This window comes from Pseudorca crassidens, chromosome 10 (assembly GCF_039906515.1).
Source record: "Pseudorca crassidens isolate mPseCra1 chromosome 10, mPseCra1.hap1, whole genome shotgun sequence".
In the NCBI taxonomy this organism is placed as follows: Eukaryota; Metazoa; Chordata; class Mammalia; order Artiodactyla; family Delphinidae; genus Pseudorca; species Pseudorca crassidens.
The window spans coordinates 86,291,717-86,312,951 of NC_090305.1; the positions used below are offsets into that span (position 1 = coordinate 86,291,717).

At 40.4% G+C, this 21,235-nt stretch overlaps 1 protein-coding gene across 10 annotated transcripts in view; it reads right to left on the minus strand.

Annotated features, from left to right (window-relative positions):
- FRMD4B (FERM domain containing 4B) overlaps nt 1-21,235 on the minus strand; it is a 335,945-nt gene that overhangs the window by 13,498 nt on the left and 301,212 nt on the right. For all 10 annotated transcript variants that reach the window (XM_067755160.1, XM_067755168.1, XM_067755163.1 and 7 more), the window contains 8 exons: nt 11,238-11,314; nt 9,561-9,699; nt 8,939-9,080; nt 7,672-7,805; nt 7,456-7,575; nt 6,067-6,295; nt 3,521-3,577; nt 1,738-1,885 (listed from right to left, as the gene is read on the minus strand). In XM_067755160.1, the coding sequence (XP_067611261.1) occupies nt 1,738-1,885; nt 3,521-3,577; nt 6,067-6,295; nt 7,456-7,575; nt 7,672-7,805; nt 8,939-9,080; nt 9,561-9,699; nt 11,238-11,314 (1,046 nt within the window). The remainder of the gene's footprint in view (nt 1-1,737; nt 1,886-3,520; nt 3,578-6,066; nt 6,296-7,455; nt 7,576-7,671; nt 7,806-8,938; nt 9,081-9,560; nt 9,700-11,237; nt 11,315-21,235) is intronic.

The window sequence follows — 21,235 nt, forward strand, 5'->3', positions numbered from 1 at the left end:
GGGGAAAAATTCCTAAAAGCGAAATTGCTGGATCAAAGAGCAAACCCATCTTAAGCTCTTGGGGATGAAGGCATAATAATTTTTAAGATAATGATTTTCCCAGTTATAACTCCTCTTGCTGAAATAGCTTTGTTTTCCCTAATATAATAAACACACTTGTCCAGTGTTATCTGATAGGACTTTCTTCAATTATGGAAATGTGCTATATCTGTGGTACCCAATATCAGCCATCAGCCACATGTGCCTATTAGGACCTGAAATGTGGCTGGTAGGACTGAGGAACCGAATTTTAAATTTTATTTACTTTTTTTTTTTTTTTTTTTTTTTGGCGGTACGTGGGCCTCTCACTGTTGTGGCCTCTCCCGTTGCGGAGCACAGGCTCCGGATGCGCAGGCTCAGCAGCCATGGCTCACGGGCCCAGCCGCTCCGCGGCATGTGGGATCTTCCCGGAACGGGGCACGAACCCACGTCCCCTGCATCGGCAGGCGGACTCTCAACCACTGCGCCACCAGGGAAGCCCTAAATTTTATTTACTTTTAATTAAATTGGACAGCACAGCTCTAGACACCTGGATCTCTTTTGTTTAAGGCAACAGTTTTTAGATGCTAATCTAAAAACTTGGGCCAATATGAGATGAAAGTTTTCACTGGTCTTTGACAAATTAGAAATATAACAAAATGTGGGTTTTCTTTTCATAAGAGAAAAATTATTTAATCTAAATAATCTTCCTTTACTTTGAGACTAATTTCCATCTTCCCTGAGATGCAATATAATATTGGCTAAAATCACATCACAGGCTTTGGAGTCAGGCTACCTAGGTTCAAATCCCAATTCTGACATTTACTAGTTGACAAACCCAACAAGTGATTCATGCTTTCTCGTCCTTGGTGTACTTATCTATAATTGCTAAGGATGGTAGTAATACAGTCAGGATTGTTGTGAGGATTAAATTTATTAATACATATTAAAACACTTCAAGCAGTGTCTGGCACATAGTAAGTGCTCAATAAATGTTAACTTCAAATTATTGTTATTATTATTATTACAACGATGACTGTATTTTGGATATGTAAAGGTCATTTTTTTTTTTTTTCATGAAATCGTAGTGCTGTTTGTTTGAACATTCTGATTAGGCAAAGTAAAAAGTTGGTAATCCTATCTTGAGCCCTATGTAGAAAGAAAAATAAATAAAACTAGTATTGATCCCTGCAGCCAAATTCTGGGAACCATTGATTGGTCTGTCATCTTTTAAAAAGTTATTGCCCTGTTGTTATTGCCCTGATAATATTTACTTGAGACACTTGAGAAGTTGTATTAATCTACTTTACAGACTAAAAATGTACTGAAGTCCCATTTTCCTTTGAAAGTTCAGAAGTCAGTTCTCTCACTTGGTTTGGAAGAGTGGTATTTAATGACAGTTTCCTGAAACCGTGGGTGATGAAACAGAACTTTGGACACTATACCCAAATTCAGATTATAATCAATGTTCCTATAATTTAATATAAATCAAGTAGACTTTAAAATCAAGGAAACACCAAATACTTTTCAAAAGATCTCTTTAAAAACACTTCCACTTGCTACCAACAATAAATAAGTGGGTTAGTTTGTATGCTTTGGTTTTACAAGATAACACTTTCTGAAAGAATAAAAAGGATAACGCAAAAATGGGTTGACTATTTTGGAGAAAAGATCTCATAGTGGCAAGGCATTCACCTCACTGATAATGTGACTTCTTACCTGGACTGTCTGGTATCCACAAACTGTTCATTCATGGACGACTTTCTGAAATGGATTCTCTCAATCCCGAGAGACTTGGGAGGAAGAATTCTTGGAGAATGAGGTACTGAACTTGATCGCTGCCCAGCAAGAGTACAGGTGTCACTGGCTATAATAAGTAAATTGAATGAAAGAATAAGTAGATAAATAAAAAAGTAAACAAATACCATGCCAAAACCTCCCAAAAAAGAAAGTGGAAGATTTGTCTGGTGAGCAAAGTGGTCTTCCAAAGATGATATTTTTAAAAGTACCTACGTTTCAGGAAATTAATTTTTATATTTTATACAATAGAAAAAAAATTACTGAATGTTCTTGTGGGGCCTGACCCAACTTATGCCAACTCAATAGGTGGCATGCTGAGCAAATAAATCTCTCAGGTGGAATGGGTGATACTATACTATACTTTTCTAGAATTATATTACAGAAAAACCTCAGTGTGTAAGGGGCCAAGAGGAAGCTGGTCTGTAAAGTGGGCCTGGATGAGTTTTGTTCAGCTTTACTTGTAAATTTGTCTTATTTATTTATTTTTTTATTTTTCGCTGTGTTCGGTCTTCATTGCCGCATTCAGGCTTTCTCTAGTTGCAGCGAGCTACTCTTCATTGCAGTGCACGAGCTTCTCATTGCAGTGGTTTCTCTTGTTGCAGAGCACAGTCTCTAGGTGCACCGGCTCAGTAGTTGTGGCACACAGGCTCAGTTGCTCCGTGGCATGTGGGATCTTCCCGGACCAGGGCTCGAACCCGTGTCCCCTGCATTAGCAGGCGGATTCTTAACCACTGAGACACCAAGGAAGCCCTGTTCAGCTTTACTTTTAATGTTCTTAGGCCTCCTTGGCTGACCAAAGGCTCATCCTATCATTAAAAGTGATGAATCTGATTTATGGTGAGTCACTAGGGAATTGTTGTGTCTCCCACTGGTATTTGTATTTCCAAAGAAGAATGGCAAACATGATCAAACCTCAGCTCAAAGGAAGAATTCTGAAATGGCAGACTTTCATGAACGATTCCATTTGGGGGAAGATAAAGCAGTAGGGGTTAGTGGTTCCCCCAAATTCTTTAAATCACATCAAATAGATAGCGAGCTCCTCTGCTTAAGCACAAGGAATGGATTACAAGGAAATACTCTATCACTTGAAATGAAATCCATTCCATCATGAAATATGTTGACCACAGGTCATTACAATAGATACAGTCTACCTCTAGGAAACCAACATAATGACAGGTAACCCAATTTCTAAAATGTGTGTTTCTTCCTAAGAAAAATAAACTCCAACTTAACTGGAATAAGTAGACAGTGATAAACTCTTCATTATTTCCTGGTAGTGTAGTGTACCCTACACAACACTAATTTCCTGGTTTTGGTATTGGACACTATCTATATAAAATGTCACCAGTAGACAAAGCTGGGTGAAGGACTCTGTATTACTTACACAACTTCTCTATAGTTACTTCAAACGTTAAAAAAAAAATCCTACAGAGCCTTACAAATCCTTATCAAGATACCTATTCACTCCAGTTATGGTACTCTGATTCCCTGAAGTCATGTGATTTGTACGGTACTGTATTTAATGCTGAGCTAACCTGTGTAGACGTTAATCCTAATCCCCCGTTCCCAGCCATTCTGCATAAATGTAAGTTAGCTATCTACTTTTCCCAGAAGAATAATAAACAGACTTTACTTAACTCAAAAATATTCTTAATATTTCAGAATATATAACATTTTAAACTGAAAAGGGGGAGCTACTTACAATCATCATAGGTGGTAGTGTCAGACAAGGAGCTACCTTCTGATGGGATTATGTCTTCTGTGAATAAAATAAACTGCCTTTAGTACAATGGTACATTTGCACACCATTAATAGTTCAATAAAACCCTTTGCAATGGAGTGCATCTTATTTTTATTTAGATAAACACAACTAATTGCAGTGCATTAGGAAGTTAACTATTTTAAGAATGAACTCATTGACTACTGAAGGTATAAACATCTTATATACTGTACAAATATTACATTGGATTATTTATTAAAGTGGAACAGAGTTTGAGAACAGTCCTTTGAGAATCTACTATACTGTTAGGATCATTTATTTTTTTGAGCCCTCCCCTGAAGAGAAGGGCTTTTTCTTGATAGAGTGTGGTGGTCACTTGCGCTGCATAAGCTTCTCAATCAGACCAGGGTTTCTTAACAGTGGGTGGCACTACTGACATTTTGGACTGGATGATTGTTTGTTGCAGGGGGTGGGGTGGTGGTGGTGGAGGAGGGTGGGTGCTGCCCTTTGTACTGTAGGATCTCCAGCCTCCACCACTGGATGCCAGCACCACCCCATCCTCAGTTTTGACAATCAAACACGTCTGCAGACATTGCCAAATGCTCCCTGGGGCGTGAAACTGCCCCTGAGTGAGAACTACTGAAATAGACAGACCTGGGTTCACATCCTGGTTTTGTCACTTACTGGCTGTGAGACCCAGGGCAAATTACTTAATCTCTCCAAGCATCATTTGGCTCATCTCTACAATAAGGATAAGAATAGTACCTAGTGTTTAGTGCTTTGGTGAGCATTAAATGACGTAATAGATGTAAAGCCCTTAGCCCAGCTCCTGGCACAGGACAAATGCTCAATAAATGTTAGCTATACTTACTACTTTGGTTCCCTAAACACAGCATGCTGGTGAAAGAACTCTGGTGGTTGAAAATGCCCATAATGATCTGTTTACTACTGGTGCCCATCAAATGTTACAAAATGGGTTTAGCAAAAAGCGATATCTCAGATGTTGATGTACTCTGGCAAGTCATTCCATACTCAGCGTCAACGATGGGCAAAGTTACAGGCAAACACGACACCTCAGTGTAAGCTTCAAAGCCATTATGAAGTGAATCTCCACATCCAGTCTCAAATGTTAATCTCTATCAGAGCCAGGAGGACTGTCTCTTAATTGGACACACAGTAGAGCTTGAAGGCGAAATGCCAGTAGAGTCAGCTGTCAGGCAGGCTTTAAAAAAATCCACCCGATATATGCTCAACCATTGGCACCAGCGCTGCCCAAATGTCAGTTACTGAAAAGGATAACATTTGAATCTTCCACAGCTGGGGATGAACGGGCCACAACAAATGGCTATGGAAGTCAAGTGCACGGCTAATCATCCGTCTCTGTAGGTCCAGAAGGTGGCCAGTGACTAGGCCAACTGGATTTCACATTCAGGGTCAAAGCCATCCTAAATTCCCCAGCTGTAGTTGACACACACTTGTGTGTTGATGTCTGTGCATTCACTTTCCTAAAAGCCGTATCTCTGCTTTGCAAATCATATGCTCTGAAGCTGAGTACACTTTAAACCTGATTACCATATTTTGTCAAATCTAAGATGTATCATTACTTGATGTCCCAGTAAAAAAAGAAAAAAGCACTGCCGATCATAACTGTAACACTCCATCTAGTATAAGAATTATAACAATTTCACAGATGTTTAAATGGGAAAAAAAAAAAGTCTTGGAATCAAAGAAATAGAATCGTATTTCAACCAGTGATCAAGGCTAAAAGTCGTGCTAATAAATATGGAAGGCCAATTGGACTTGAAATCGACCTAAATGAGATGTTTTTCAGTTTACTTTTTTCCTGAATATTAAAGTTTTAGATATATAATGTTGAGAATTTTGAAAATATGGAAGATAATTAGGAAGAAAATTAAGTGACATGAAATTCTACAGCTATTAATATTCTGAACTCTTTCCCAATTAGTCTTTGTGTGTATATAATTATACAATGTCAGGACCATGTTATGGTTACAATTTTGTATTCTGCCTTCTGCCTTCCATAATATAACATGAACATATGCCCATATCTTTAAATAGCCTCCATAAATGACAATAACTGTAAGAGCTCTTTTCTATCCATATATGTTGGATAGGTCCTTAAGAAAATGTATGGTCTGCTGCATTAAAAACCTTTGAGAAACTACTAGGTAGGGCCCAGCTCTCTTAATATCCTGTGTTTTCAAATGTATTTCTTGCAGTGACATCAGGCCAGTTAAAGGTGAATCCGTCTTATTAGGAACCAACATTGCTATGAAAGCTGAAAATTAAAGCAATGCAATAGTATAGTATTACAATAGTAAGAAGGTCACTAAAAACCAAGTTAACGTACTTGTAAGACTGAAATTCCAAACCATTTTTATCCTAAGAAACTCATAATTAATCCTGTTCTTTCTTTTGTCTCTTACCAAAGGAACTGGTCTGGAAATGGTACATTCCATCAAGAGGATTGACTTATGTGACTCTAAAAAACCTTACTAATTACTAACCTGGTAAGATAACTGATGCTTTCTGGCTGGGTTTCTTTCCACATCTAATTCGGTATTCATTTATTGCATTTTCGATCTCCTGAAGCTTTTTCACTGCATCCGTGTAATCTTGCTTTCGTTTTTTCTTCACAGTTTTACAAAGATCTGGCTCGTTGGCAAGTTTCTTTGCAGCTTCAACCAGCTTTTGCTGTATTAGGAAATTGCTCTCCAGTTCTTGCAAAGCAGGGTCCTGCATTTACATGATGATACTGTTTTATTTTTATGGACACACACAGTCACTGTGATATGTACTAGATAATAACATTTCTCTTTCTCATGCGCTCTCAAATCAGATGCTCTCTGAGAACAAAATCCTAAGTTTTACTGCTTAGGTATTCTCAAACACTTTCCTAGAAAACAAGACCTCCCTCCTCCATTTACTTTAACTGAATAGTCCAACTCTCTGTCCTTTTCAAAGAAGGGAATGGCCTTCCATTCATTCAGTTGGTTGGATGAAGATCGTATTTTTCAAGAAGGGATACTTCACCCAAGATTCATAGCCAGAGAATGCTATATTCACATGCACAGCTTTAGAAACAGATAAATTGAGGTTTGATTCCTCTTTCTGGGTGATTCCTGGTTGCATGACCCTGGACATATTGCTTAATTTTTAATGCTTCGATTTTTTTTTCATTTTTAAAAGGGAGATAACACCCACCTTATGAAAGTATGGTGAAGATTAAAGGAAATAATGTATGTGCATTGCTTAGCTCAGAGCTGGGTATACAGTGAACACTCAATAAACAGCAATGCTCACTTTATTAATGGAAACTGCTATCATTTTCTAAAGCCAAGATGGCTAAACTTCTGCAAGAAACACGAGTAGGGTCATAGTGTCTGATGTCATGCAGATGAGAAAGTACCCTCTATATTGGCTAACCAATATTTTAACTTTATTATACCCAAGTGCTATACATGTGTTATCTCACTGAATACTCCTTGCATCTCTCAGAGGGAAGAACAATCATTACCCCCATTTTATTGATGAGAAGACCCAAGAATTGAGAATTCACAGAGGGTCAACGATCTGCCAAAGGCTACTTGGTTTTAAGTGGGAGACTCTAGTGCTGGAAGTCTTAATTCTTATAATAATATTTCTCAATTTATAAACATTTAGAGTTCATTTAGTGCTCTTTCTGTCTGGTGGGGGTAAAGTCATGAGAGAGAACTCAATTTTAACTAGACTGTGCATGAAAGAAAGAATTCAACTTGGTCTCCATGATCACTTTTAACTGGTGAGATAAAAATGTACAGCAGTAACTCAAAAACCAAAGGAACAAGTCAGCCACACCGAACTGACAGCATTTCTGTCTCATTGTTGATAGACACGCTCAGAGCTGGTGTTCATACCTCTTCACTCGGCAGCAAGTTGTCATCTAATTTGAATGCGGTACCTACACGCCTTCTGACGTGAGGAGGTTTCTCACCTATGTTCAGTGGATACTCCTTTGGCATTTTGCCTGTGAGCTCCTGTAAAACAGGACAGAACCGAGAGGGAGATCACTGACCCTGGCTGGAACTGTCAAACACGATGTGAAGTGCTCCCCAAGAGCAGAAGACACTTACAGCCTCCCGCAAACAAATCTTCTTAAGCTCTTCAACTTTTTTCAGAAGTTTTTCTTGCAACAGCTTTTCTTTCTTCTTGAGTTCAAGGATTTTCTCTCTCTTTTGCTCCTCACTGACTTCTGAGTCTTGAGAACCTGGTGGGGATTGGGAGGGAGGGCAGAGAAGGTTTACGCACGGCATGTTTCCTTCCTTTTTTTTTTTTTTTTGCAGTACGCGGGCCTCTCACTGTTGTGGCCTCTCCCGTTGCAGAGCACAGGCTCCGGACGCGTAGGCTCAGCAGCCATGGCTCACGGGCCCAGCCGCTCCGCGGCATGTGGGATCTTCCCGGGCTGGGGCACGAACCCGTGTCCCCTGCATCGGCAGGCGGACTCTCAACCACTGTACCACCAGGGAAGCCTGTTTCCTTCCTTTTTAAAGGACAAGGGATTTTTAAGCCAAACCTGCTGTTTAATAATAGTTTATTTCTTTTCTCCTTGTTTCTGAACATAATAAAAGGAAACTGGAGAACATTTTCTCATGCTTCTGGGCATTAAACAGAGCCTGGTAATAAGATATGCCTTTTGCATTTTGGCTCAGTCATTTTAGAAGCAATGATAAAATGCTTAGTGTTTCAGACACACCCAAGGAAGAAATTCATTTTTCTGAGCAGGAGAGAAGGTAAGATGTTCCTTGAGATAGTTGTTTAGAATGTTCTTTTAGAATGTAAGCAAGGCAAAGGAATATTCTATGCTTCAGGTTCACAAGCTGACAATGGGATTTAGATGAGAAATTATTTTTAGTGAAGTTATGTATACTTAGTGAGACTCTTATCCAAAATTTCTACAGAGGAAGGGTTTAGGGGCAAAAATCACTTTGGGGGTGAGGTGGGTTTGAAGGCTGTAGTCATGGTTCACTTTATGTTAAATGGAGAATTAGATAACTGTTCGTATCAAAAACTACATATTGGGGAAAGAAAAAGCTTATGAACCTTTTGGGGAGAAAATATTCTTGCAAGCTACCCTGAGGCACTCACTACCTTAGTATCTATTGTTAATTATACAAACTGACTTTACTATTTAACTTTCTTCATACTCTTTTTTTTTTCTCTTCATACTCTTTTAAAAATTAATTTCAAAATTTATTCAAAACCGCAATATACCGTAGGTTCCATATGCTTATTTATTCCCAAAATCATGGGTTAAAAGATACATTTGAAAGTGGTTTACAACGAAAAATATGTGAAATAACATAAAGATCGCTTGCACGCTCTCTAATCCAAAAATATTACCTGAGGAGATTAAACTGCCGTTGCTTGCCATGATGAACTGACTTTTTGCCTCTAGTGTCACCATTTTGGAGACCCTTGGTGTTCCCGTCTCAGTCAAATCCATTGCAATATCGTCTAAACTCCTGGCTGAAGGAATTTTTGCCTAATATAACATTGAAATGGAATTCATTCAGTTAAACCTATTTCAAATTAATAAAGCAATTCAGTTACTATGGAATAAAAATGTCAACACGGAGGACAATATAAAATTTTTATATACAAAAGTGATATTTTTCAGAACAAAAATATAAGATTTCAGTTTTGCAGTTAAAATGTTTTAGTAACTAGGCATGATTCTTTCTCATGGTATAGTTCAATCATTAACATTAAAACATCCTGAGTGTACACACATACGTGCATGCCACAAAGTTGGCAAATCTTACAGTTTTCAGATCAGGTTATACGTTGCCCGCTTCCTTAAATGTAAGAAAAATTAAAACAATTGGTAGTAAAGCTTAAAAAAACAAAACTCAAGGAACAAAAACCCACGTGCTTGCATCTTTTCTGAGAAAGCTTATCTTGAGAACACAAAGCCAATGAGGGACAGGACTCTGTCCTTATAGAAATGCTTCTAGTTACTTACTTTGCTTTGCTTCCGGTCCAAGTAAAACTGATGCTGACTAATCGCCATTACCCAGATGGACTTGATGAGAGAAGAGTTCGCATACCACGTTTGCACAAAGAGGCCACTTTGCCCAAAGGTCCTTCTGGATACTGAAATTCTGAAAGAGTAAGGAAAGCACTCAAACAATCTGTCTCGGGCCCAGCATAACATAAAATGTACCCAGTGGGTAATGTAACAAAGCTTCCCCTTAATTGTTTGGGCTCTGCCAAAACTCTTTTGCTCTCAGGGGCCAAGCTTCTGATTTTCTCCTTTTATGAGAAAACCAACCCCACCTGGGTAATAGCTCTCTGTCAAAGCAGCATATTAAACAACACATTCACACACTCAAAAGCAGATGAGAAAATGGGAAGAGAATTTGAAAAAGAACAGATACATGTATACGTATAACTGAATCACTCTGCTGTACACCTGAAACTCATACAACATTGTTAATCAACTATGCTCCAACATAAAATTAAAAAATAAATTAATTTAAAAAGGAAAATGATTACTAATATACCAACTGTATAATATTTTAGAAGAACCTAAGTCTAGTATGGTCACGTGCATAAATACACACATTCTGCATTCTGTATAGAAGCATGATATTGGAAATAACAGAAATTAAATATTTAAAAAAAGCAGCAGATGAGAATTAGCCACATTAGAGGCTGTAATAAAAACGTTTAGTTAAAGACCATAGGATGTGCGACCATCACAAGAAGGCGGGAATAAACGTGATAATATTTTAAAGACAAAGCAACCAGGATCTGCGGGATCAGCACCTTCCTTAAGGTAAGAGAGCATCTCAGGTCTAGGTAGAATTGTCTGGCTCTGGCACTGTCAGAGGATGAACATAATAATATGATGCATGTCCAAAACTGGTCCACAGTACTGCTTATGCACCAGATAAAAAGAGGAGAGAGGGTCAGAGTCAGGAGAGAGCAAGAGAGAGAAAGATGGGGCAGAGGGGGGAAGCAGACACTGAGTAGGGGTGGGGGTAGGAGAAGGGCACCAATGTGCTTTGTAGGAATTTGCCTTATCTCTTTGGGTCATCTTTTTGTCACAGCTGTTTCCTCCATCCCTCAGACCTCCAAATATCCATAAACTTATCTGAAAAGCAACCGCTGAGGGCTGATAAGGAATTCCTCTGAAGAACTTGGAGAGCCTACATCCTGACTTCAACTCACGTAGATAATTTAGCAACTTTTTATTTAAGTGACCAAGAACACCAAACTTGAAAATGAGCAAAGGATCCGAATAGACATTTCTCTAAAGTAGATGTACAAGCGGCCAATGAGCCCGTGAAAAGATGCTCAGCGTGCAAATTCAAAGCAGTATGAGCTTATCACTGCACACCACCGGGATGGCTATTCTCACACACACACACACACACACACCTAAAAATAACAAGTGTTAGGGAGAATGCGGAGAAAATGAAACCACGCACATGGCTGGTGGGAATGTAAAAGGGTGTGTAGCCTCTTTGGAAAACAGTCTGGTAGTTCCTCAAAAGGTTAAAGAGTTACCATTTGATCAAGCGATTACAATCGTACATATATGCCCAAGAGAAATGACAACACGCGCACGTGAATTTGAGAGCAGCATATCTGGATGGTCACCAGGCTCATATAGGAAACAGTCTGTGATCCTCACCTCCGTGGATCGTGAACTTCAACAGCAAACTTTTTCTCACGGAAATATAAGTTCTCCAGCTGTTTCCACTGGAATAACTAAGAAATGAAGAAAACAGAAAAGCCACACAGCTTTGATTAAGGTTAACTTTTGCTAAATCTAGAAATCAGCTTAATAATGAAAAAATCAAGGATTAAGACTAGAATTAAGATTAAGAACTAAGCACTAAGATTAGGCACGAATATGTAATGCAGTCTTTTTACAAACCAACTATAACCTGAAATCTTTTTCTGATGGTAATCTTCACCTCCTCAATCTTTCCTGAACAATAAAACCAAGCAACTGTGGGGAACATGCATACTATTTTTCCTCTGACTCAACTAAATAAAAGGGTAAGGAAATCGTCGATTCCAGTAAGCCCATATGCCTTCTGTTCAAAGACGTTGACTTCATATTTAAATGGAAAGAAATTCAAAGGGTTGTCTCAATAAGACCACAGATTAAATTCAAAAGAATGCGAAGTGAAAGTAAAATGGAACCCCAAGCAGGGGTGAGTCTCCGAGATACCAGTTTCCCGCCTACAAGAGTTCCTCTAAATGGGACAGAAAGCGAGCATTTGGAATTGGAGGCAGGGTAGGGTGGCACTGAACACTGACACTGACCTCTTGGTTTCTGAGCTAGAGCCTCCAGCTTTTGTAAATAGAACCCATTTCTACTGCTGACATTCTAATGCTACACTGGGTGTTATCTGCCAGTTGGTTGGGAGAAAGAGAACTTACTTACTGGCAGTGGGCATCTGAAATCTAATAAATAACTTGTGAAAAGCAGCTCATTCACAGAAGTGAGTGTGCCCTGCTGCACTTTCTGGGTTCATTCCCAACCCCTCACGTTAACCTGAGCCCCTGCTTGTCCTTTTAACTTTGACGTCATAGTTGAATTTCTTTTCTCCATCCCAGTCTTGATGATGAGAGAAATACTAGCACAGCGATTTCATTCCATTATTAGACTTCGGCTGGATTTTAAAATTATGTCCAGACAATCTTCAAAAAGCATTTTAATCATCAAGATAGTAACTTCTCTGCAATGCATGATCAGCAAAACCATTTCCTGGGGTCCGGGAACCAAGACTTTTCACCAACATGTAAACCTCACGAAGAGCAACAGCACGAGCTAAAGGTTCCTGTGCACATATAGCTGGAAGACAGACGTTTTCAAACTGGACCCCCAGTCCCAAACGGAGTAAAATAAACCAGCACCCACTAAGAACACAGCCCTTCATGGTCTGAACACGTAGTGTCTGTAACTACAACCATCACCCAGGTAGAAAGAAGGATTTGTGAGAGTTTAAAGCTACATACCGATTTTCTAAAATGTCCATAGGTTTGAGGCTTTCATTTCTTTTAATCCCAAGGTTCCAAAAGTGGGACAGAAATGGGAAGGAAAAGTCCAAGGTGCTCTCTCCCTCCCCGCCCCGTCCTGGCGGGGCAGCTCCGGTGAGTTCTGAATGGAGTTTCCTAAGACACTTAGGTGTAACTCAGTTTCACAAACCGAACCTCCCACGGCTGACACCCTACTGACATCAGTAACTCCACCGAGTGACATCACCCCAGTTCCACTCCTTCTTTGATCAGGAAGAGGACAGCCAAGTTCTCTCTAGCAGATTTTCCCAGGACAGAGACACATTTTTCAAATCCTGTACGGGGTAGATTCAGATGGTTGTTTCCTGGGAAGTAAGCTGCTTTGAATCCAGGCATAAACTTCACTAGAGGCTGGGTGAGGGAGACATTGCTCCCCCGCTTAACTCACCCTGGACACGAACAGGTTTGACAGGAAGAGCCACAATACAGCTCAGCTGTGTTTTCCTTTGCGTCCATTCCCACACACATAAAACCAGGGCCAGACTTGAAACCTGATCTCTGAAAGCCGCCACCTCTCCCTCTTATCACTTACAAACGTGAAATACTAGCGCTTTTGCCAGCAGACGGACAGCAGACGGTCCCCCTGCAAGCAAAAACCCTACTTAAAAGGTGAAGGGTTTCAGCTAATTTAAAGAGTGAAATAATTAGATGGCAACTGGTTTGCAAACGAAGTTATGGGAATGAGACTGCATTTTTAAGTCTGAAAGGCAAAGCCATTTCCCCACCTGAAATCTTAAGTTTTTGCAGGGAATTCCCTGGAGATCCAGTGGGTTAGGACTTGGTGCTTTCACTGCTATTGCCCAGGTTCGATCCCTGGAAAGCTTTTGCAAAATGTAATTTCATATATGTGCCTGTAAGAGTATAAAAGTGAAGAGGAATGGCACAAGCTTCCTTCGTGATAGCGGTTGGGGACGGTAGAATGTATGAGGCGTAAGTGGCACAGAAAACTTCAATGTTACCAGTCATGTTTGATTTACTTTATTAATAAAAACAAGTTGAGGGCTTCCCTGGTGGCGCAGTGGTTGAGAGTCCGCCTGCCGACGCAGGGGACACGGGTTCGTGCCCCGGTCCGGGAAGATCACACATGCCGCGGAGCGGCTGGGCCCGTGAGCCATGGCCACTGAGCCTGCGCGTCCGGAGCCTGTGCTCCGCAACGGGAGAGGCCACAACAGTGAGAGGCCCGCGTACCGCAAAAAAAAAAAAAGATGAAGTAAATATAACAAAATATTAGTAATCGTCAATTTAAGTGGTTATGCAGGTATAGTCACATTCTTGGTATTCCTGTACTTTTTTAATTTCTAAAAATTAAAATAATAGAAGTTTGTATAAAATGACCAAAGGTTGGTCTGTTTCACACAAGAGTGAGATTTCCACTCCCTAACCATTTGGGAGGCCTCTATTTTATGCATGTATTACCTCTGTGATTCTTATCAATGTTTGAAGTTGCTAGGAAAACACTTCTAATTGCAGTTGCTCTTGATCTAGCTGGCAGCTGAAAATAAGCTAGTTTTTCTTTTGAAATTTCTGAAATCATTCTTCTATTGTGCTTTTAAATTACCTTGGAGTTCTCCATCTCAGAGAGCAGGTTAAGGCTCTGAAAATGGCAATGGAGCCGAGGTTAAAGTGGATTCCATTGCTCATGCAACACGCCTAGGACAGCACCTGGCACATAGCAGGCAGCTGCCCGATCTTCATTCCTGTCCTTTTTGTCCTTAAGTGTTTTCCTTAAAGGGTAAATAAAAGGCCCCCCTCTGGTCAAAATCACTCAAGACTTTGGACCAATGGAAGGATAATAGGAAAATGCCAAAGAAATAGCCACCAGGCTGACCTGACTTGTTGGGGCCTCTGTATTACAGAAATGGCCTGATAGGGAATTCCCTGGCGGTCTAGTGGTTAGCATTCAGCGCTTTCACTGCCGTTGGCCCGGGGTTCAATCCCTGGTCGGGGAACTAAGATCCCTGCAAGCTAAGCCATGCAGCAGAGCCAAAAAAAGAAAAGAAAAGAAAAGAAAAGAAAAGAAAGAGAGAGAAATGGCCTGACGTATAAGGAATACTCTAAATCACCTGAAAGATGAAGAATGGTTACAAGAAACCATTTAAGAAAAAAGAACAAAATTCAAAGGAAGGTAGAAGGGAGCAAAGTATGCTTCACATTCTCCACTGTTTGGAGAACACTGGTGCTCATACAGAGTAGGACTATTATAGGGTACGATGTCTTACAGGATAGAACAACACTATTATATATATTATATTATATGAATGTGTATGTATAAACAAAATTTGTAATTTTCATATTAAAACAGAAAAACAAAAATTTGCCCAAGACAAAATTCCCACTCTTGGAGATTTGGGGGTGGGGGGTAGGAGAAGAGGACTTTTATTTGCTTTGCAACACAGAGTTACGAGCATGAAACTGGACTGTTTTCTAAAGTGATCATTAAAAAGCATAATGACATTCATTAATTAGTATTTATTGTTGTTTATGTAGCACTCACTAGGAGGGATGAGTTTGAAATTGTGCTGTGTTTAGAATTCATGGTGTTAGTAATGAAAGGAAATACTCGCATGGCGACAATAAAACCATAAATTAGGTCTTAAGGACTTCTTTCTACTCTACTCTCATCTAGAATGATTAGTTGTGCCCTTTAGCATCAAAAGAAGGAAGTAGATAGCAAGAGATGAAATAATAGCATGGATTACTTTGAGATTACAAAATAAATAAACAAAGATAAAACAAAAAAGTCAAAGAGGAGCAATGTGAACAACGATAGTAACAAAGAGATAATCAAAAAACTACAACAGGAAGAGAATGTTTCCTTAGGTCACAGATCACCTTGTCTTAAAAAAAGAAAGTGTCAAAAATTTAATAACTGACACAGAAAACCAAAGCTGCATCAAATCTTATATTAAAAGTGAACGTGTGTAAAATGCCATAGTCTTTATCCTTAGGTGTAAAGGAAGTTGACGGTTTTAGAATAATTTGCCACACGTTATTACACTTTATTTAATGAGATGCATGGGTTGAATATTTAAGCCATTTTGTGGAAAACTAAATAAACCTCAATATTTAGTTACTGATAGCCACCCACTATTACAGCCTTAAAGAACTGGAAGAAATCACCTCTTTCCCCTTCCTATGCTACAGTCACACTGGTTCCTAAACATCTGAGGCCATTGTCAAACTTTAGGAAAAAAGACTGTAAGGAAAAGCAGAGGGACTTTTAGGAAACCGGGAGTCACACACTTAAGTAGCTCTTGGAGTCCTTTACACATTCCTCTTCAATTAATAAATATTTCTTGTCCACCTTCTATGCGTGAGGTCCTGTTCTTGTTGGCAAATAACAGCCAGGTCCCCTTCCTTGTGATGCTTACCTGAACCGATTGGACCACATCAGATTGCTTGGTTTACATGCTGATTTCACCACATGCGCTTTATTTGGCAAGTTGCTTAACTTTCTTGAGTCTCAGTTTCCTCATCTGTAAAATGGGACCAACAATGCCTGCCTCAGAGGGCTGCTGGAAGGGTTTAGTGAGATTATGTTTATGAAGCACTTAGCACAGTGCCTGGCTCAGAGAATCAACATTTAGTAAGCGATAAAGCTAGCTGCATCTGTTAGGAAGGACCCTCAGTCCAATTCCCTTATTTTATCATCTCTTCTGAAGATGGAGGAGAGCCACTTAACAGCAGAAAGAGAACTAGAAACTGCTGTTTGGATCCCATATCTGTCTTTCCACTGATGAGAAATAGTCAAGTTATTCTGTTGACACTTCTGTGTCCCTCAGATTTCCAATTCTATGAGCTTCAGCCTCTGTAAAAACGGCTGTATCTCTGTTGATTTCATTGGTGGCTTCCTGATACACCCTCTAGGTAGGGAATCTGTTCACTGTTCCTGTATCACAGAGATCATAGAGGAGGGGCAAGGGAATGTGTCAAAGGCACGTCCACAGGGAGACGCAACGGCAGCAAGCTAGCAAGCTCCCTCCTGACTGGAGCACCCAGAAGAGACATGCCCTAGCATGTACAAAAATGCTGAGGAGTGTGACCCACTACCAGCAAGGGGGACCTTTGGGGTAGCGAAAGACAAGGAAAAGTCTTGGGCAGAAAGGATGCACTGTCTCTTTGAATCTTGATGGATTGAAAGTAGACAGCATCCAAATGTTTAACACTAGGCAATGATAGGAAAGACATCATCAGAGGCTTGGTTTTTTTTGTAATAGAACTTATAATACAGGTTAATCATTTAACTGCGAATTCACTTGGAAATGACTAAATTTGGAATAGTAGCAGCGTGGTGTATGACTGTATATCAAATAATGACTCACATGGGGTGATTCCCCTGCTGTAACGTGATGCAAAACAAGATCACTGTATTATTGATTTATTCTTTTTTCATTTAAAAAAAGTTACACTTGATGAGTGTACTGTTAGTACCCACAAGCCAGCTAGCAGATCTGTTTGGCCTCCTGGAGTACCAGAAAATGAGAATTTTGCAGGATGATGAGCTTTGAGAAAGCCAAATTGACCTACCTTCTATCCAGCTATCCATTTCGACCAAATATTTATGTGACTGAGAATGAGTCTTCCCAACAACCTTATGGGGAGGTACTACATTTAGCCCCATTTCACAGAAGAGAAAACTGGGGCTCAGAGAGGTTTGATTGGCCAAGGTCCCAAAGTTAAATAGGGGCAGATCTGGGATTCACACCCAAGCACAACCATGGCTCCAAATTCCCCAGTTACCAGAGCACACTATCCTGCCTTTCTTACTTGGGAGGAGTATTCTACAGAGATTTGTTATGTTAACCAAAAAAGAAAGAAAAAAAGAGTAATTCCCAGTTCAACCTCATAGGAAGAAAACGGCAGCAATTATGGCAGCCATTTGCAGAAAAGAACTCAGTCTCTCATATTTTACTGAGACTAGTGGTTCTCCAGCAATGATGATTTCTCTTCACTTCCCACCCTCACCCACAACTCCCAGAACATCTGGCCATGTCTGGAGACATTTCTCGTTTATCACACTGGAGGGGAGGCTGCTACTAGCATCTTGTGGTTAGAGGCCAGGGACGCTGCTGAATATGAGACCATGCTCAGGACAAAATGATCTGGCCCAAAACATAAATAGAGCAGAGAATGAGAACACCTGACTCAGACGATAATTTCTGGTGACATAACTATGCTTTGGTGGGTGAAGTGTGTTGATGAAGAAGATAAAATTTTTGCTATAAAATAATGAATTTTGGATTTCTCTTTATCTCAACTAGGTATGTCTTTAGGAACAAATAGATGTCTGGATTGTTTTCTTTTTTTTTTTTTTTTTTTGCGGTACGCGGGCCTCTCACTGCTGCGGCCTCTCCCGCTGCGGAGCACAGGCTCCGGACGCACAGGCTCAGCGGCCACGGCTCACGGGCCCAGCCGCTCCGGGATCCTCCCGGACCAGGGCACGAACCCGTGTCCCCTGCATCGGCAGGCGGACTCTCAACCACTGCGCCACCAGGGAAGCCCTGGATTGTTTTCTAAATGCAAATGTTCCCTCCCAGGAGGACTTTGAACAACTGATCAGACTACAAGAGGCCATGCTCTCAATGCCCGGGAACACACCAAACGGTACACACTCAGGTAGAGAAAATTACTTTTTCAGATGTGATGTGATAACCCTTCACACATAAAACATCAGGTTTTAAACACAAGGAGTGAAACATTCTGAGTATTTTTGGAAACGTTTATTGAGACAAAGAAGTCCTGGGTATCAGAAAATGCATGATATAAAAATCTGGCCATCTAAGAGGATGCCACCTCATATAAATTCCCTCTGTGGCCAAATCTCTAACCTCTGAGAGCTGATCTAATGCCTTCTGTTAGTACTTGCAATAGAGCGCTCACTGCACGTATCTGGTATAACCAGGGCTGACCTGTCGCTCAGAGACACCTGCACGGCTCTTCTGGATGTTTACAGCTGGCATCCCTCCTCACAGGTTGGTACCTAGTCTGCTTATTAAATATTTTCAATAAAAATCTCTAATTTTTGAACATGATTTTGTCTTTCCAGATGGGTTGTCAGGTCCTTGACGACTGGGACTGGGCTTTTTCCTTAAACGAGATAAAGAATATAAAGTAGGGGACTTCCCCAGTGGTCCAGTGGTTAACCACCTTCCAATGCAGGGGACTCGGGTTCGATCCCTGGTCGGGGAACTAAGATCCCACATGCCGCGGGGCAACGAAGCCCACGGGCCACAACTACTGCGCTGGCGCGCCTCAGCTAGAGCCCGTGTGCCGCAAACTACAGAGCCCACGTGCTCTGGAGCCTGGGCGCCACAACTAGAGAAGAGAAAATCTGCACGCCACAACTATAGAGAAGCCCATGTGCCACAACGAAAGATCCCGCACGCCTCAACGAAGACCCTGCATGCGGCAACTAAGACCCAACGCAGCCAAAGATAAGTTAAATAAATAATTAATAAATCTTAAAAAATATATATAAGGTACTATAGGGCCCTTCCAGACAGAATGGGCTCATTATTTTTTTTTTGGAAAAATACCAGAGTACATTGCACTTTGTTAGAGATTTGCTCCTGAAGGATGAATGAATTAAAACCAAACCCATCTTTGGTTATAAGTACAGAATGAAGAAAACTTTACTGTTTATGCCCCGTGATAGAAAAAATTTTCACCATGCTTTATGTACTAACTGGCTTTCTCTGCATTTGGACTGGTCAATCCTATTAGAGAGCTACCTTTCATTTTTCTGCATGTGCCAACAATTCAGCCATTTGGTAAATGCCTAGAAACACAGAGTAGCAGATGAAATAATGAAATCGAACGGTTTTGCCTGTCCAGCAGCCCTTTCCTCTTTTTCAACCATCACCTTCAGTTTCTACAGGGGACACACTCACTCTTTAAGCTCTAGCTGTAGGGGTCTCTCAGTTTCTAGAACGCGCCCACCTCCCTCCCATCAGCATACACTGTTCTCTGACATGAACGTGCCAACCCATTCTTTGTTTTAAGCCTGGCTCCTTCTCACACTTCAGGTCTCAGTTTAAATGTCACCTTTCTCAGAGAGGCCTGAAACATCCCTACCCATCCCATTTTTGTCCCTCCGTCTCATTTGTTTCCATCAGAGACTATTCAAAATGTATACTTATGTCTTCATTCTCTGCTCACTTGTTTATTTACCATCCCCCTGGAAGACTTCCAAGGAAACAAACACAGAGTGACAGGAACTACTTATCACCCTCAGGATCTATTTTTCCTTCTAAAAAAACACCTTGAGTGATGGCTTTGTCCATGAACACCCACCTAGAGTATACACTGCCCAGCCTCCTTTTTAGTTAGACTTGGTGATTTTTTTCTTTAAAGCTTTTTTTAAAAAATATTTTATTTATTTATTTATTTGGCTGTGTCGGGTCTTAGTTGCGGCACGCGGGATCTTTCGTTTCGGCACGTGGGATCTTTTGTTGCGGCGAACGGGCTCTCTAGTTGTGGCGTGTGGGCTTAGTTGCCCCGAGGCATGTGGGATCTTAGTTCCCCGACGAGGAATTGAACCTGCGTCCCCTGCATTGGAAGGCAGATTCTTAACCACTGGACCACCACGGGAGTCCCTAAACTTGGTGATTTTATGAATAAGGCTGCTTGCCTTGGCTTCTTTCCATCCGCCTACCGGTCGTGAGATGGAAATGGAGACTTACCAATGCCCATCCAATTCTCTGAGAGTACCCTGTTTTAGAAGAGCTGCTTCAAATTCCAATGGTGATTAACTATAGGAGGAAAAGACAAATGCCTATGCTGCCCAGTAAACTTTCTATAAATTAGAGTATGGTGTGAGGGAAAAATAATTAACCATAAGCTTGTTTTCTATATCTATGGAAAAGAGGCAGGGGGAGGGGTAAATTAGGAGTTTGGGATTAACATATACACACTACTATATATAAAATAGATAACCAACAAGGACCTACTGGATAGCACAGAGAACTGTACTCAATATTTTGAAAAGAATCTGAAAAGATTCTGAAAAAATATATATATACACATGTGTGTAACTGAATCACTTTGCTGTAAACATGAAAATAACACAACATTGTAAATCAACTATACTTCAAAAAAAATAAATTTAAAACAAGAAAAGAAAAATATATAGTCAGTGAAAGAATTCACTAACTCATTGGGTGTATATAATGACCTGTGAGGTAGGTAGATAGAATTCTTTGATTTTGATAGTTGAGAAAATAAAGACCCAGAAGGTTGAGTGACAGCTCCAGGTCAGCCAACCAGTAAGTGGAGTGCCAGACTGGTTCTTATTTCAAATCCACGCTATAGGGTTGGAGTTCTCCCACTGACTCTGTAGAAGGTTTTAACGATCAAATTGATTCCTGGTGTGGCGGGAGCTTAATTATATACTTTACAAAGTATAGACCGGATGGACTGGTCTCCGGGTGACATTCTGTAATTGTTTTTCTCCCTGCACATCATACTTCATTTTGTATTGATGTAGAAAGTATAATACAACTGGATGGCACACATCCTCTTGTCTCTCCTATAGTTAACCTCACCTAGAATTTAAGCAGCTTTAGAAGCAGCATCCTAATGGAGGTCCATGGTGATGGGGTA